This window comes from Rhinopithecus roxellana, chromosome 16, assembly GCF_007565055.1.
Source record: "Rhinopithecus roxellana isolate Shanxi Qingling chromosome 16, ASM756505v1, whole genome shotgun sequence".
NCBI classification, from domain to species: domain Eukaryota; kingdom Metazoa; phylum Chordata; class Mammalia; order Primates; family Cercopithecidae; genus Rhinopithecus; species Rhinopithecus roxellana.
Genome location: NC_044564.1, coordinates 47,612,050 through 47,628,052, shown reverse-complemented (window position 1 = coordinate 47,628,052; position 16,003 = coordinate 47,612,050). Strand labels below are relative to the sequence as shown.

Below are 16,003 nucleotides of genomic sequence, written 5' to 3'. Positions count from 1 at the left end.
GGAGGAGATTCCATCTCAAGAAACCACTTTCTTTGCTCATCCATAAGAAGCAACACCTAAACTGTTCAAGATTTTTTTTTTTTTTTTTTTTTTTTTTTTTGAGACAAGGTCTTGCTCTGTTGCCTAGGCTAGAGTGCAGTAGCACGATCATGACTCACTGCAGCCTTCATCTCCTGGGCTCAAGCAATCCTCCTGCCTCAGCCTTCCAAGTGGCTGGGACTGCAAGCACATACTATCATACCCAACTAATTTAAAAAAATTATTTTAGTAGAGACGAGGTCTCACTATGTTGCCTAGGCATGTCTCAAACTCCTGAGCACAAGTGATCCTCCTGCCTCAGCCTCCTAAAGGGCTGAGATTACAGGCATGATTACCAGGATTACAGGGCCACTTCACCTGGCCCTGTTCAAGTTTTATCATGAGGTTGCAGCAATTCAGTCACATTGTCAGGCTCTACTTCTAATTCTCCTGCTATTTCCACTACATCAGTAGTTATTGCCTCCACTGAAGTCTTAAACCCCTCAAAGTCATCCATGAGGGTTGAAATCAACTTCTTCCAAACTCCTGCTGATGTTGCTATTTTGACCTCCTCCCAAGAATCACAAATGTTTTTTTTTGAGACAGAGTCTCACTCTGTTGGCCAGCCTGGAGTGCAGTGCACGATCTCGGCTCACTGTAACCTCTGCCTCCCAGGTTCAAGCGATTCTCCTGCCTCAGCCTCCCCAGTAGCTGGGGTTACAGGTGCCTGCCACCATACCTGACTAATTTTTGTATCTTTAGTAGAGACGGGGTTTTGCCGTGTTGGCCAGGCTGGTCTTGAACTCCTGACCTCAGGTGATCCACCCACCTCGGCCTCTCACATGTTGGGATTATAGGCGTGAGCCACCGTGTCTAGCCCACAAATGTTCTTAATGGCATCCAGAATAGTGACTCTTTTCCAGAAAGTTTTCAATTTACTTTGCCCAGATTCATCAGAAGATTTACTATCTATGGCAGCTATAGCCTTATAAAATGTATCTCTTAATAAGACCTGAAAGTCAAAATTATTCCTTGATCCATGGACTGCAGCATGGATGTTGTGTTAGCCACTATAAAAACACTAATCTCCTTGTACATCTCTACCAGAGCTCTTAGGGTGCATTGATAATGTGCAGTAATATTTTGAAAGAAATCCTTTTTTCTGAGCAGCAGGTCTCAAAAAATGGACTTAAAATATCCAGTTACCAAGCTGTAAACAGATGTGCTATTATCCAGGCTTTGTTGTTCCATTGATAGAACATAGGCAGAGTAGATTTACATAGTTCTGAAGTGCCCTAAGACTTCCAGAATGGTAAATGAACATTGGCCTCAACTGAAAGTAACAAGCTACATTAGCTTTTTTATTTTTTTTTCCGAGACAGCATCATGTTCTGTCACCCAGGCTGGAGTACAGTTGTATAACCATAGCTCACTGCAGCCTTGAAATCCTGGACTCACGTCATCCTCTGGCCTTAGCCTCCTGAGTAGCTGGGACTATGGGCACACGCCATCATCTTCAACTAATTTCTTCTTTTTCTTTCTTTCTTTTTCTTTTTTTGAGACAGTGTTTCACTCTGCTGCCCAGGCTGGAGGCAGTGGCGCGATGTTGGCTCACTGCAACCTCCACCTTTAGGTTCAAATGAGTCTCCTGCCTCAGCCTCCCAAGTAGCTGGGATTATAGGCGTGCACCACCATGCCCAGCTAATTTTTATATTTTTGGCAGAGACAGGGTTTCACCACATTGGCCAGGCTGATCTTGAACTCCTGACCTCAGGTGATCCGACCACCTCGGCCTCCCAAAGTGCTGGGATTACAGGCATGAGCCACTGCACCCGGCTAATTTTTTCTATCTTTGGTAGAAATAGGGTCTCTAACCTGGATTAGGCTTTGGCCTAAGGGAATGTTGTGGCTGGTTTGATCTTTCCAGATCACTGAAACTTTCTTCCTGTGACCAATACAGTTGTTTCACTTTCTTATCCATGTATTTGTTGGAGTATCACTTTCAATTATCTTCAAGAACTTTTGCCTTCCATTCTTAATTTGTTAACTGTTAGGTACAAGCCTAGCTTTTGACCTATCTTAGCCTTACACATACCTTCCTCACTAAGCTTAATGATATCCAGTTTTTGATTTAACATGAGAGACTAATGGCTCGTCCTTTCACTTGAACAGTTAGAGACCATTGCAGGGGTTTTTACATATATATATGTTAAAAAATATATATATATATAATATATATATTTTTTTTTTGGACAGGGTCTTGCTCTGTTGCCCAGGCTGAAGACAAGATCTTGCTCTGTCGCCCAGGTTGGTTGTTGCCAACCTCTGCCTCCCAGGCTTAAGTGATCCTCTCACCTCAGCCTCCCAAGGAGCTGGGACTACAGGTGTGTGCCACCACACCTGGCTGATCTTTGGGTTTTGGGTAGAGACAGGGCTTTGCCACATCGCCCAGGCTGGTCTCAAACTCCCAAGCTCATGTGATTTGCCCACCTCAGCCTCCCAAAGTGATGGGATTACAGGTGTGAGCCACAGCACCTGGTCATCGCAGTTATTAATTGGCCTAATTTCAATATTGTTATGATTCAGAAAATAGGGAGGCCTGAGGAGAGGGAGAGAGATGAGGGAATGGTTGGTTGGTGGAGCAGTCAGGACACACACATTTATCTATGAAGTTTGCCATCTTAGTCATCTTATATAAGCGTGGTTCATGGCACCCTCCTACAATTACCATAATAACACGAAAGATCACTGATTACAGATCACCATAACAGATATAGTAATCACAGAAAGTTGGACATATTGTGAGAATTACCAAAATGTGACACAGAGACACAAAGTGAGCACATGCTGTTGGAAAAAATGACACCAATAGACCTGCTTGATGCAGGGTTGCCACAAACCTTCAATTTGTAAAAAGCAAAAGCAGTATCTGCAAAGCAGAATAAAGCAAAGCAAAATAAAATAAGGTGTCTCATTATAGTTTTTTTAAAGAGGTCTACAGCTTATTTTAAAAGGTGAAGAAGATCCAGGAGAATAGGGAAATGTCAAGGGGGGAAAAGGCAACCAATAAAGTCTGAAATTAGCTAAGATTCTAAGTGACTGAAGCATAATCTTTGTAATCTCTCTGGGGGAACTCTGGGAGCCTGTGTAGGGCACAAAGCTCAGTTATCCCACCTGGAAGGCAAGGCAGCTGGGGTGTGCCTAAACTCCAGACAGTCTTTGGTTAAAGGCTGCTCTCAGTGAGTATAATTCTGCCAATACTTCCAGCAGACTGGACAGCAAAACTGGCTCAGGTAGTGAGAGAAAGCCCTCAGGGAAGAAATACAAGTGCTGGCAGTTGGCAATTGGGCCCATGTGCACTGAAGTGGTACAGATTAGGGAATATGAGTGAGGCACCAAAGCATTTTCATGGAAGTTTCAATGGAACAGCTTATACACAGACATCATGTTCATTTTTCTCTAATAATAAATAATTGGAATAGAATATAGCTTTACAATTTTAAGAGCCCTTTCACATACGTTATAGGATTATTAAAAATCCTTTGATATAAGCAGCATCATGAATATGGAAAAATCAGGGATAAAAATAAATTGGTCACTTGCATTGAATGCTCTCTAGAAAGTACAAATTGTATCTCTTCCATGAGGATTATCATAAATTTAAAAGTTCTTGTTTTCTTACACCAAATTAATTATTCTAAATTACAGTCTTATTTTGAGAATTTTCTGACCTTTTCTTTGGTGGATCAGGCAACGGAGTAGAGAAACAGGAGCCGTGGGTGATGAAGACCATTTCTTTTTTTTTTTTTTTTCTGAGACAGAGTCTTGTTCTGTCGCCCAGGCTGGAGTGCAGTGGCGCAATCTTGGCTCATTGCAACCTCCGCCTCTCAGGTTCAAGTGATTCTCATGCCTCAGCCTCCTGAGTAGCTGGGACTACAGGTGTGTGTCATCACACCCGGCTAATTTTTGTATTTTTAGTAGAGACGGGGTTTCCCCATGCTGGTCAGGCTGATATCAAACTCCTGACCTCGTGATCCACCCGCCTCGGCCTCCCAAAGTGCTGTAATTACAGGTATGAGCCACTGCACCTGGCCTGATGAAGCGCATTTAAAAACCCCAATCTAAAACTCTTTTTCAGAACTATGCAAGTTAGCATAGCACTTTATAACCTAATTTTTTTTTTTATTATACTTTAAGTTCTAGGGTACATGTGCGTAACGTGCAGGTTTGTTACATATGTATACTTGTGCCATGTTGGTGTGCTGCACCCATCAACTCGTCAGCACCCATCAATTCATCATTTATATCAGGTATAACTCCCAATGCAATCCCTCCCCCCTCCGCCCTCCCCATGATAGGCCCCGATGTGTGATGTTCCCCTTCCCGAGTCCAAGTGATCTCATTGTTCAGTTCCCACCTATGAGTGAGAACATGCGGTGTTTGGTTTTCTCTTCTTGCGATAGTTTGCTGAGAGTGATGGTTTCCAGCTGCATCCATGTCCCTACAAAGGATGCAAACTCATCCTTTTTTATGGCTGCATAATATTCCATGGTGTATATGTGCCACATTTTCTTAATCCAGTCTGTCACTGATGGACATTTGGGTTGATTCCAAGTCTTTGCTATTGTGAATAGTGCCGCAATAAACATATGTGTGCATGTGTCTTTATAGCAGCATGATTTATAATCCTTTGGGTATATACCCAGTAGTGGGATGGCTGGGTCATTTGGTACATCTAGTTCTAGATCCTTGAGGAATCGCCATACTGTTTTCCATAATGGTTGAACTAGTTTACAATCCCACCAACAGTGTAAAAGTGTTCCTATTTCTCCACATCCTCTCCAGCACCTGTTGTTTCCTGACTTTTTAATGATTGCCATTCTAACTGGTGTGAGATGGTATCTCATTGTGGTTTTGATTTGCATTTCTCTGATGGCCAGTGATGATGAGCATTTTTTCATGTGTCTGTTGGCTGTATGAATGTCTTCTTTTGAGAAATGTCTGTTCATATCCTTTGCCCACTTTTTGATGGGGTTGTTTGCTTTTTTCTTGTAAATTTGTTTGAGTTCTTTGTAGATTCTGGATATTAGCCCTTTGTCAGATGAGTAGATTGCAAAAATTTTCTCCCATTCTGTAGGTTGCCTGTTCACTCTGATGGTAGTTTCTTTTGCTGTGCAGAAGCTCTTTAGTTTAATTAGATCCCATTTGTCATATAACCTAATTTTTAAAAAAGACTAATTAACTGCTGGAATCAGAAAACATAAACAATGTATGGATTAAGTCAAATCAATTCAAATCAATAAGTCAATTGCTATTCAGTTGTTCACTTATAAACATTTTACATTACATTATACAGTAGAAGAAATATTTTCTTCATAAAGTAGTTTAAATCAAAGTGTTTTTCCTTCCCCTTCTCCAAGGTCTGGTGAGATGAACTTACTTCAACGCAGCCACCACTGAAAAGTAATGGAAAAGCTCCAGGAAAGTCATAAGTAGGAGATTTTCTGTTTATTAGCTTGTTTTTCAGGGCAGCTAAATGAATGGCAACTCTGGACAACCACTTTAAAGGGATTATCCCAAATGGATTGGATTGTTTTAAAAAACCCTCCTATCTAAATCCATTGATTCCTGGTTAATGCAAAGGAGTGACTCTACTGCCACTACATTTGAATGAGAAAACGAATGACAGATTATAAGAATTTAGTCAATGTATAGAGTTTTCTGTACATCATATTTCTGTGTTATCATAAAGATAAATAAAATATTAAGAAATTAAAGGCTGGTCGTGGTAGCTCACGAGGTCAGGAGTTTGAGATCAGCCTGGCCAGCATGGTGAAACCCCATCTCTACTAAAAATACAAAAATTAGCCGGGCATGGTGGCACAGGCCTGTAGCCCCAGCTACTTGGGAGGCTGAGGCAGGAGAATCACTTGAACCCAGAAGGCAGAGATTGCGGTGAGCCGAGATCGTGCCATTGCACTCCAGCCTGGGTAACAAGAGTGAAAGTCCGTCTTAAAAAAAAAAAAAGAAATTAAAAGTTTTACATTTAAAAATCTTCTTAAAAAGACATTAAATCTTATTAATGCGCTAGTTATTTATTTTTATTATTTTTTTTGAGATGGAGTTTTGCTCTTGTTGCCCAGGCTGGAGTGCAGTGGCACGATCTCAGCTTACTGCAACCTCCGCCTCCCAGGTTCAAGTGATTCTCCTGCCTCAGCCTCCCAAGTAGCTGGGATTACAGGCATGCACCACTAGGCCCGGCTAATTTTGTATTTTTGGTAGAGATGGAGTTTCTCCATGTTGGTCAGGCTGGTCTTGAACTCCCGACCTCAGGTAACCTGCCCATCTCAACCTCCCAAAGAGCTGGGACTACAGGCGTGAGCCACTGTGCCCAGCCATGTGCTAGTAATTTATTAAGTTTCTTATTTTTTTTTGAGATGGAGTCGCACGCTGATGCCAAGGCTGGAATGCAGTGGCCCAATCTTGGCTCACTGCAACCTCCGCCTCCCAGGTTCAAGCAATTCTTGTACCTCAGCCTCCTGAGTAGCTGGGACTACAGGTGCGTGCCACTATGCCCAGCTAACTTTTTGTATTTTTAGTAGAGACGGGGTTTCACCTAAAGTTAAACAGCAAACCTCTAACAAACTAAATTTGAATAATTAATTCTGACGTAAGTGGAGGAGCATTGTGATTGAAAAATGCAATCAGGATTTTTTTTTTTTTTTTTTTAAGGAAAACTGATCACCAAGGATTTGCCACTACAGATGAAATCTTTGCTGAAACCATGGGATTTTCCTTTCAGCTGTTCCATTGTTGTTTGTCTTGCCTTCATCCTTCCTAGTTTAAACATCAAAATGAAAACACAAAGGCAGCATGTTTGGAGACAATAGAATACATTTGGACCCAAAGTGTCATGAGAATGAAGTGATATTGGACAGGACAAAAGGTGCACTTGCTCTCATTTGCTGTGGTTCACCAGCTGTGCCAGCTTCCTGGAGAACCATCACTTTAAGGTACTACAGGCCAAAGAAAGAAATGGGCCAACTTTAATCAGAGTTCCACAGACAAGTGTTCACTGCTAATTCACTTGTAAATTGGCACATTATCAAAAATAAAAACTCCTAAAAAATTATCTACAAGTCCCAGCTACTTGGGAGGCTAAGGCAGCAGGAAGATCACTTGAGTTCAATTCCAGGCTGGGCAACATAGCAAGACCCTGTCTCTAAAAAAGAGAGGAAATAAAAAAAAGTAATTCATAGCCTGACACTTCATTGCTAGGTGTAGATCCAGCTATAAGATAAACAATTCCTTATTTTTAAAAAAAATTTCTTTAGGGCACTAAGTATTCCCACTTACGATTATTTAATCTTCATAGTAAACTTCTAAGGTCAACAGAAAGGATAATTATCTACCTTTAACTGGTGATGAAACTGTGACTCAGGGATTAATGTCTAACATTTCAAAAGCTACCCTTAATATTCCCCTTGTACTATTAATTTTACTAGTTTCTCTCTAATATAATAAAGATATTTGAGAAAAACATAAAGTCACAGCTTTGAATTATGAGGCTATCCTATTGACTTAAAGCTTTCAAATAAGGCAACAAAAAGGAAAAGTCTTATTTTTTTGGAACATGTTCTTTCTTCATATTAATTCAATTGTCGGGAAGCTTTCAGTTACCAAGGAAGGGAAGGGTGCAAAGATAAAAATGAAAGACATACTCTCTGCCCTTCAGAGATGCCCAATCTAACAGATAAGACAGCAGATAGCTTCTTGGAAGGCAGATCTATAATGCAAAGGGCCTTTGTTTCTGGGGATCTTCTTCCTTCACAACACTCTGCATGGCACTTTGTTGAGAGAACTACCTAGAACTGGGAGGATTAAAAGGGACAGTACACAGTAATATCTCTCACGTCTCACTCCAAGTACTGGAGTGAGGCTTCAAGGGGAAACACTGGGAGAGATCCAAATGACTAGTGCAAACAGCTGTTGTTAGGCTTGCCTTACATTCTTTTATATTCTTTTAATCATTATTATTATTTGCCTTTTTTCTCTCGGGCAGACCCTGGCTTCTCTAAGGCACAAGAGTGCTAAGTCCAAATATGACCAAAATAAGGGCTTAAATAGTGCTAAAGACACCCTAGTCATACTCCCACCAATATAGCCTGTTTCCAGCATTTCAAACAACTGTTCCACACTATTTATTCATATTCAAATTAACAGTTAACCCAAAATCTTTATTTACTTATTTATTTTTCTAATGTTATGCTCAGAGTATCTCATGACTTGAAATGTTCCTTAACTGGGTGTTTGGGTGACATTTGTATCTACATTGCCTTTCTTCTAATTATGTATTTGTTTGGAAGGATTTATTAGATCTAAACTATTGCATGTTTCCTCCTATTCTGTTTCTGTTGGTTAACCCATTCCTTCATTTTCAAAGTCACTCTAAGTTCTACTCTGTATTTCCCCAATGTTTGCAACTGCTCAACTTTTTGTCTTTGTTTTCAAAGGGAATGCTTCCATATTCATCATCTCAGTCAATAATGGTTATCAAACTACACTAAGCTCAAGGCTGACTGATGCATTCTACCACTTCATATATTACCCCTCAGTTTTTCACATTGCTGATGAGTCATTTAGAAACCATTGACTCAACACTGGCAAAACTTGGGGATGATATATTGCTCTGGTTCTTGAAAATTCATGACTTCTTAAAAAGAAATATAAAAGATAATAGCAGTAACATTCACAAGAAGAGCAGACTCCTAGCAAGCAGCCCTAGTATCCTTACCCACTGGACAGAACTAAATCAACTGGGCAGCTAGTAACTACTACTTATTCATTTATTTATTTATTTTTTTGAAATGGAGTCTTGCTCTGTCACCCTAGCTGGAGTGCAGTGATGCAATCTTGCCTCACTGCAATCTCCACCTCCTGGGTTCAAGCGATTCTCATACCTCAGCCTCCCAAACAGCTGGGATTACAGAGGCACGCCACCACACCTGATTAGTTTTTGTATTTTTAGTAGAGATGGGGTTTCACCATGTTAGCCAGGCTGGTCTCAAACTCCTGACCTCAAGTAATCCGCCTGCCTCAGCCTCCCAAAGTGCTAGGATTACAGGTGTGAGCCACCGCACCTGGCATAACTACTTCTTATTCAGGGTAGGGGCAACTTTAGTCATGACTATCTGGCTATTGCTCACAGCATTGCCTTTCAGAGATTTCAGCGGAGCTATTTTGCTCTTAATTTAGACATAATGTAGTAAGTTTAATTATCTAGTTTCCTAGATCATCTGAGTGGAAATACACAAAAAGCAAGTTGGAACAAAAGAAAAAAACTCACAGTAGCAAGTAGCAACAGCTGACAGTATGAAAGAACAACAGAGGAAAGCAGAGAACAAATGTGAGAATCTAAAAAAGCAAAGCGGCCCGAGGTCCATTAACATAAGAGCAGCTGTAATCCTATAGCCCTTGTGCTGAGTACCAGGAGAGAAAAAAAAATATTTGGAGAAATAATGGCAGAAAAGTTTCCAATTTTATTAGAAAGCAGTAACTTGTACATCCAAGAAGCTTAATGAATGCTCTGGAAAAAAAAAAGCAAAGATGCCCACAAACAGATACTTTATAGTATAAATGCTGAAAGTCAAAGACAAGGAGAAGTTTTAATCAGCAAGAGAAAAACAATGCATCACTTACAAAGGTATTTCAATAAGATTTAAGATTAACACCTTACTTCTCATCAGAAACCATGGAAGCCAGAAGGCAATGGGAAAACATATTCCATATGCTCAAAGAAAAAAGTAGGCAACCAAGAATCTTATATAGACTAAAGCTATCTTTCAAAAACGAAGATGAAATAAATCCTTTCCCAGATAAGCAAAACTGAGAGAATTTGTTTACAGACTCATTTTATACTAAATGAAGTTCTTCAGGCTGAAATCAAGTGACCCTACAGAAATACGAATCTACAGGAAGAAACAACACTGATAATTATGTAATGATAAATGCATATTTTTCCTCCTTAATTGATTTTAAAAAGCAATTCCAAATAATATGTATATAATGGATTGTTGGGCCTATAACATATAAAAATGTAATGTATTTTACTCCCTCTATATTTTTGCCAATAGCACATAGGAAGTGAGTAAAAATAAAGCTGTAATGGGCTAAGGAAATGACTACAGATGGTAAAGTAGCAACTATAACAATGCATTGTAGAGTTTTTAACGTTAATATATTATGTAGGCATTGCCTAAAAAGTACTTTAGACCTGGCACTCAGTGAGGATTTCAGATATTATTATCCTATTCATTACACTCTCTGCCAAAACAAAACACAAAATTCAGTATCGTTCACCCAAATAAAGGAATCCTCTCCTCCTCCAGCTACTTTCATTTGCTGCTCTGGTAGCCAGGCTGAAAACACATTTGAGAATTACTTCTCATCTATCTGTTCTGGGGTCTTATGATTTTGGAAGTCCAGAAGCCAGTGTCTGACAGTGAAAACCAGGAGACAGTGAAGAAGTAGGTTCCCCCCTTCTTTTTTATCATAAAAAATAACACACCAACATAAAAGACACCTTTTTAAGTAGGTCAAGGAAAAAAACTCACCCATAATCCTATTGCCGCAACACAATCATTTGTTTCATTGTATTTATTTCCTTTGGCTTTTATTCCATAGACACTCACATTTTATTTTACAGAGGTGTAATCATTTATACTCTTTTTCATTTAGGATTACACTGAATACTTTAGCAAGTTTAATTATCATTTTTGACAGCACCAGATATATTTAGGGATATATAAACTATTTTTTCTTTTGTCTCCTTCCCTTCTGTCCATTCTATTTCCCAGGGATGGGCCTTGAAGGCTTGGAGCCCAGACTTCTAGACTTAAAAGAGCTCAAAAAGTAGCAAATTCTCACTTTGGTGAAGTGATATAGATGGCCTCTGACTTTACCAAAGTTATTAGGTGTTCAAATAGAAACACAAATTTCATCTAAGATTCATAACATGAGAATGCTAATTATAAGTTTTGATTTATAGCCTATAAATTCACAATACATAGTGTACCTATATTTGTAAACCTACCTGCTACCCTCTCTACTTCTTTTCTTCTTCAAAAACTAGAAGACTGGCCGGGCGCGGTGGCTCAAGCCTGTAATCCCAGCACTTTGGGAGGCCGAGACGGGTGGATCACGAGGTCAGGAGATCGAGACCATCCTGGCTAACACGGTGAAACCCCGTCTCTACTAAAAAAATACAAAAAACTAGCCGGGCGAGGTGGTGGGCCCCTGTAGTCCCAGCTACTTGGGAGGCTGAGGCAGGAGAATGGCGTAAACCCGGGAGGCGGAGCTTGCAGTGAGCTGAGATCCGGCCACTGCGCTCCAGCCTGGGGCAACAGAGCGAGACTCCGTCTCAAAAAAAAACAAAACAAAAACAAAAAACAAAACAAAAAAAAACTAGAAGACTGAATCTACTTTAATTCAATACACTGCCTTAAGTAGTTGTTTTAGAGGAAAAAGAAGTCCAAATTTTGAATTAATCAAGTAGTACAGTGGCTGAAACTTGCATTTTATTAGGAGATAAACAAAAATTATCTAAAAATAGCATTTCCCCATTTTTCTAATACAACAATGTCATTTTTAAAAACACACTATTAAAACTTTTTTCTAAAAGTGTCATACTATGCAAATTTAGTACATGGCCTACACAAGGAAATAGAGGGAGTAAAATAGTTTCATGTCCATCTGGCTTCATATGAAAAAGCCAGTTTAACAACTTTCAGTTCACTGACATTTGCAAAGACCTTTGTACTTTCCCTAGAAAAAAGAAAGAAAGAAAAACACACAACTCTAATGTCAAGTGGGTCATTTCCAGCAGAGGTGTGTTTCCTTCCTTAGCATTACTCATTCAACTATTCAGTCAGAGGCATAACCCATTTAGAGATACGATAGACAAATGTCTTTTCCATTCTGCAAGTTAAAACTGAAAGCCTAGTTCCAAGTATCGTAAGCATAAACTGTTTTCTTTGGTTACTGGACGTTTGGGGTGCACATTATTGGAATGCGTCATGCTATCATGTTTGAATAAATAGCCTATTTTAAAACAAAGCAACAAGATAAAAGTTAATTCGTAATAACTATATTGATACTTTCTTCAATGTAGTTGCTTACTCTGTGTGTTACAATTTGTAGTAAATCAGCTCCTGAAGTAAATACTTGTTTATTCATGTGTCTGTGGCTACCATCCTCACTAGGTTCCAACATAACTAAATAACTGTAACTATGCCTAGTAAAATGAATTAGTATTAAATTCTTTAAATAATCATTAACATGAGAATTAATTGGCACAATCTACCAATTTACTATTCAATGAATAACTAGTTGACAAGGAGGACTCTACCCATTAAAAAAAATTGTGACTAACATTGGAGAGCAAATAAGTTTACGCCACATAATTTGAAAGGCTCATTGGTATATTAATCCAGATAAGTTTGGTAAAGAGAAGATAATGGAATACATAGTACCGTCGTTGACAATTGTAGACCTTGAGAAAATCACTTCCCTTCTTTATGTTTCTGCACCTGTAAAATAAAGGGATTAGGCTATATCATCTCTGAAGTTTTTATAATCTATGAATTTATGTGGCTTTCCGTAACTTTATGAAAAATCACTCTTAAAGTTTTGTCATATATGTCTAAATGCAAGAATACCACTATTTACATGACAATTGCTCAGTCTACAATTTCTAAAATTCATTTTATAATTATTTTTGCAGAGACAGGGTCTCATTCCATTGGTCAAGTTGGAGTGCAGTGGCACTATCAGTTCACTGCAGCCTTCTAGTCTTGGACTCAAGTGGTTCTCCCACCTCAACCTCTTTAAGCAGCTGGGATTACAGGCTTGAGCTACCTCGCCCTACTTAAAATTCATTTTCACTTACAAAGCTCACTTAAAATGAACACTACCTATATATTTATAGAAATCACAAAGAAAAAAAATCTATGATATATATTCATGTAGGATATAGAACTGGTAAATTTGTGTAAAGAAACCTGGAAAAGTGTGAAGATGATAAACTAGTTCATGAAAGTTCTTATCTACCATTCTTTTTTGTACCTGGAGGATATGGCAGGAGCTATGTACCAAGGATTTGTGTTATTATCCAAATTATACTATGTTAGTATGCACAAAAGCCAAATATCAAAACAAGCTAACTGGCACCACTCTAGTTAAGGCTAAAAACTGATATGAGTCATTACGTGTGAGTAGGGCTGAAATTTTTAAATTACATTAGAAATGTAAGCGATATTATTATTCAATTAGTTCCATTTTTTTATTTCTAGTGAGAAAACTGAGGTCCAGAAGTAACTTGCCCAATGTTGCAGATCTAATCACTGTTAGCTGACAAGGGGCCCAGATCTGACTGCCAATTTAATTGTTCTACATCATACTGTCTTCTCAAAACCATAAGGTAAGCTCTGAGGAGTAAGTAGGAGAAATCAAAATGGAATACAAAGTCTCAAACAACCTTACACACAACACATCTAGTACAACTTTTCATTTAAATCTGGAATTTCTTCTGTGACACCTATAACAGATGTCATTCAGCTTCTGCTCTGTCTCTAGTGATAAGACACTCATTAATGCTTAGGAAGCAATTCCTTTCCTTTATGGACAAATAGCCATAAAGTTATTTCTCATACTGAGTTCGAATCTGGTATTTTGTAATTTTCACCCAGTTCTGCTCTGAGAGCCAGAGAGAATACATTGTACATGTCTCTCAAATATTTGAAGGCAGCTATTACGCCTTAGTCACATCTTTCAGTTGGTTTGGGAGTTTCAGTTTATGGTACCTTTTCCAACTTGGCAAATACCTCAGGATTTGCTCTAATTTGTAAATATCCTTTCACTGCATCCTGGAATAACATTAGTAATGCAAACGTGGTTTGAACAGCACTTTGTGTATCATTTTCCCATGATGTATTTTTCACCACTCTAAAATTAGATCAGTTTCTACAAAACTGACTTATATGTTATTTCCAGCAAGCAAAAATCTCCAGATTTTTTCATTTATACTCTTGACAAGTGCTGTTTCCTTTTCTATCAATGGCTTCCTGTTTGTTTCTAGGATAAAGACTAGGTAGGGTTCACGATGCCATCTGTAATTGTGTTCCTAATTAGCAGCCTCATTCCTAGGCCTTTTTTTTTTTTTTTTTTGAGACGGAGTCTCGCTCTGTCGCCCAGGCTAGAGTGCAGTGGTGCGATCTTGGCTCACTGCAACCTCCACCTCCAGGGTTCAAGTGATTCTCTTGCCTCAGCCTCCCAAGTAGCTGGGACTATAGGCGCATGCCACCACGCCCAGCTAATTTTTTATGTTTTTAGTAGAGACGGGGTTTCACTGTGTTAGCCAGAATGGTCTCAATCTCCTGACCTCATGATCCACCTGCCTCAGTCTCCCAAAGTGCTGGGATTACAGGTGTGAGCTACCGAGCCCAGCCCAGTCCTCATATTTAACTGCACCTTCCTTCCTCTAGGCTTCCATATATTATTCATCCCCCTCAGCCAGGAATGCTTCTCCTGGGTCACCCAGGTCTACCCAATTCTTAGTTATCCTTCAAAACTTAGCTGAAATACCACTTCTCTGGGGGACTCTTCCTTGTCCTGCTCCCCATGTTCCCCTCCCAAAAGTACCTTTTACCTGTTACAATACCTTACAAATCTCCGTCAGTCCTTATTAAAATAGTAATATTTGTGCAATGAGGTGCCTGTCTCCTTAGCTATACCATGAAATCTATGAGGACACAGTCTGTCTTTACCTAGCACAGGGTTTTGCATGATTTATACATTCAATAACTATCGTTGAATGAATGAACACTGAATAAATAGAATCAATATTTAGATTTCCCCAGGTAATCAAAGAAAACATTTAACTAAGCCCTGGGTTGTATGCTGTACAAAGAAGAAACTGTATAGGTTACAAGACAATCTTGAGAAAGAAAGACCTCTCCAAAAGAAGTGATGATATAATTTTAAAAGTTTTCAAACTATGTCCTATAAAAACGAAGGGTAATTTTTTTTTTCACGCTTTCTAGTGTGGGAGTGGGGAGCATGGAAAAAGGCAAATAAGCACAGGTCAGTGGTATATTTGTTGTTTTACTGTTAATTTGACACATCTGAACCAAAGCATTCACAATACTTGATATACTTTGAAGAGAATCGTATACTATAGTCTTAGACATAATCACGGAACAAGCAGAACAATTAAAACTACATAAGGCCTTAAAATATATCCACAGTGTGTATTATTTCCATATTCATTCATTTACAAATTAGACTACATACCATTAATTTTTTATTTTTATTTTTCTTTCATTGTTTTATTCAGGCAGGGTTCATTCAAGGAAAGGCAACTTAGTTTTTGTATGTGTGAGCTTTATTGTTTTACTATATTGGTTAATATAAAAGTTATGAATTAAATGTATTCTTATCTCCTATACCCAGGAGTGAACCCATGAAATTCTCAGATAGTAATCCAGAACAACAGGTCCTATTTTAAAAAATAGCCAAAGTGGGCCAGGCGTGGTGGCTCATGCCTGTAATTCCAACACTTTGGGAGGCCGAGGAGGGCAGATCATGAGGTCAGGAGTTCGAGACCAGCCTGATCAACATGGCAAAACGCTGACTCTACTAAAAATACAAAAATTAGCCAGGCATGGTGGCGGGCATCTGTAATCCCAGCTACTCGGGAAGCTGAGGCAGGAGAATTGCTTGAACCTGGGAGGCAGAGGTTGCAGTGAGCCAAGATTGCACCACTGCACTCCAGCCTCAGCAACAGAGCACGACTCCATCTCAAAAAATGAAAAAAAAAAAAAAGCCAGTGAAAAGGGATCAGATAGCCAGTCTGTGGTCTTTAAGATCAACTCATGGACTTTCAGGATTTCATACAATGAAGACTACTGCAATTCTATGAGACTATGAG

At 39.1% G+C, this 16,003-nt stretch overlaps 1 protein-coding gene across 7 annotated transcripts in view; it reads right to left on the bottom strand.

The window, feature by feature from the left end:
* Positions 1-11,404: 11,404 nt before the first annotated feature.
* Positions 11,405-16,003, bottom strand: part of ABHD17B (abhydrolase domain containing 17B) — a 50,490-nt gene continuing 45,891 nt past the window's right edge. For 6 of the 7 annotated variants that reach the window (XM_030919778.1, XM_030919775.1, XM_030919777.1 and 3 more), the window contains one exon: positions 11,405-12,605. In XM_030919778.1, coding sequence (XP_030775638.1) covers positions 12,579-12,605 — 27 coding nt within the window. In that variant the 3' untranslated portion in view covers positions 11,405-12,578. The remainder of the gene's footprint in view (positions 12,606-16,003) is intronic. The other variant, XM_010375847.2, reaches the window with a different exon arrangement.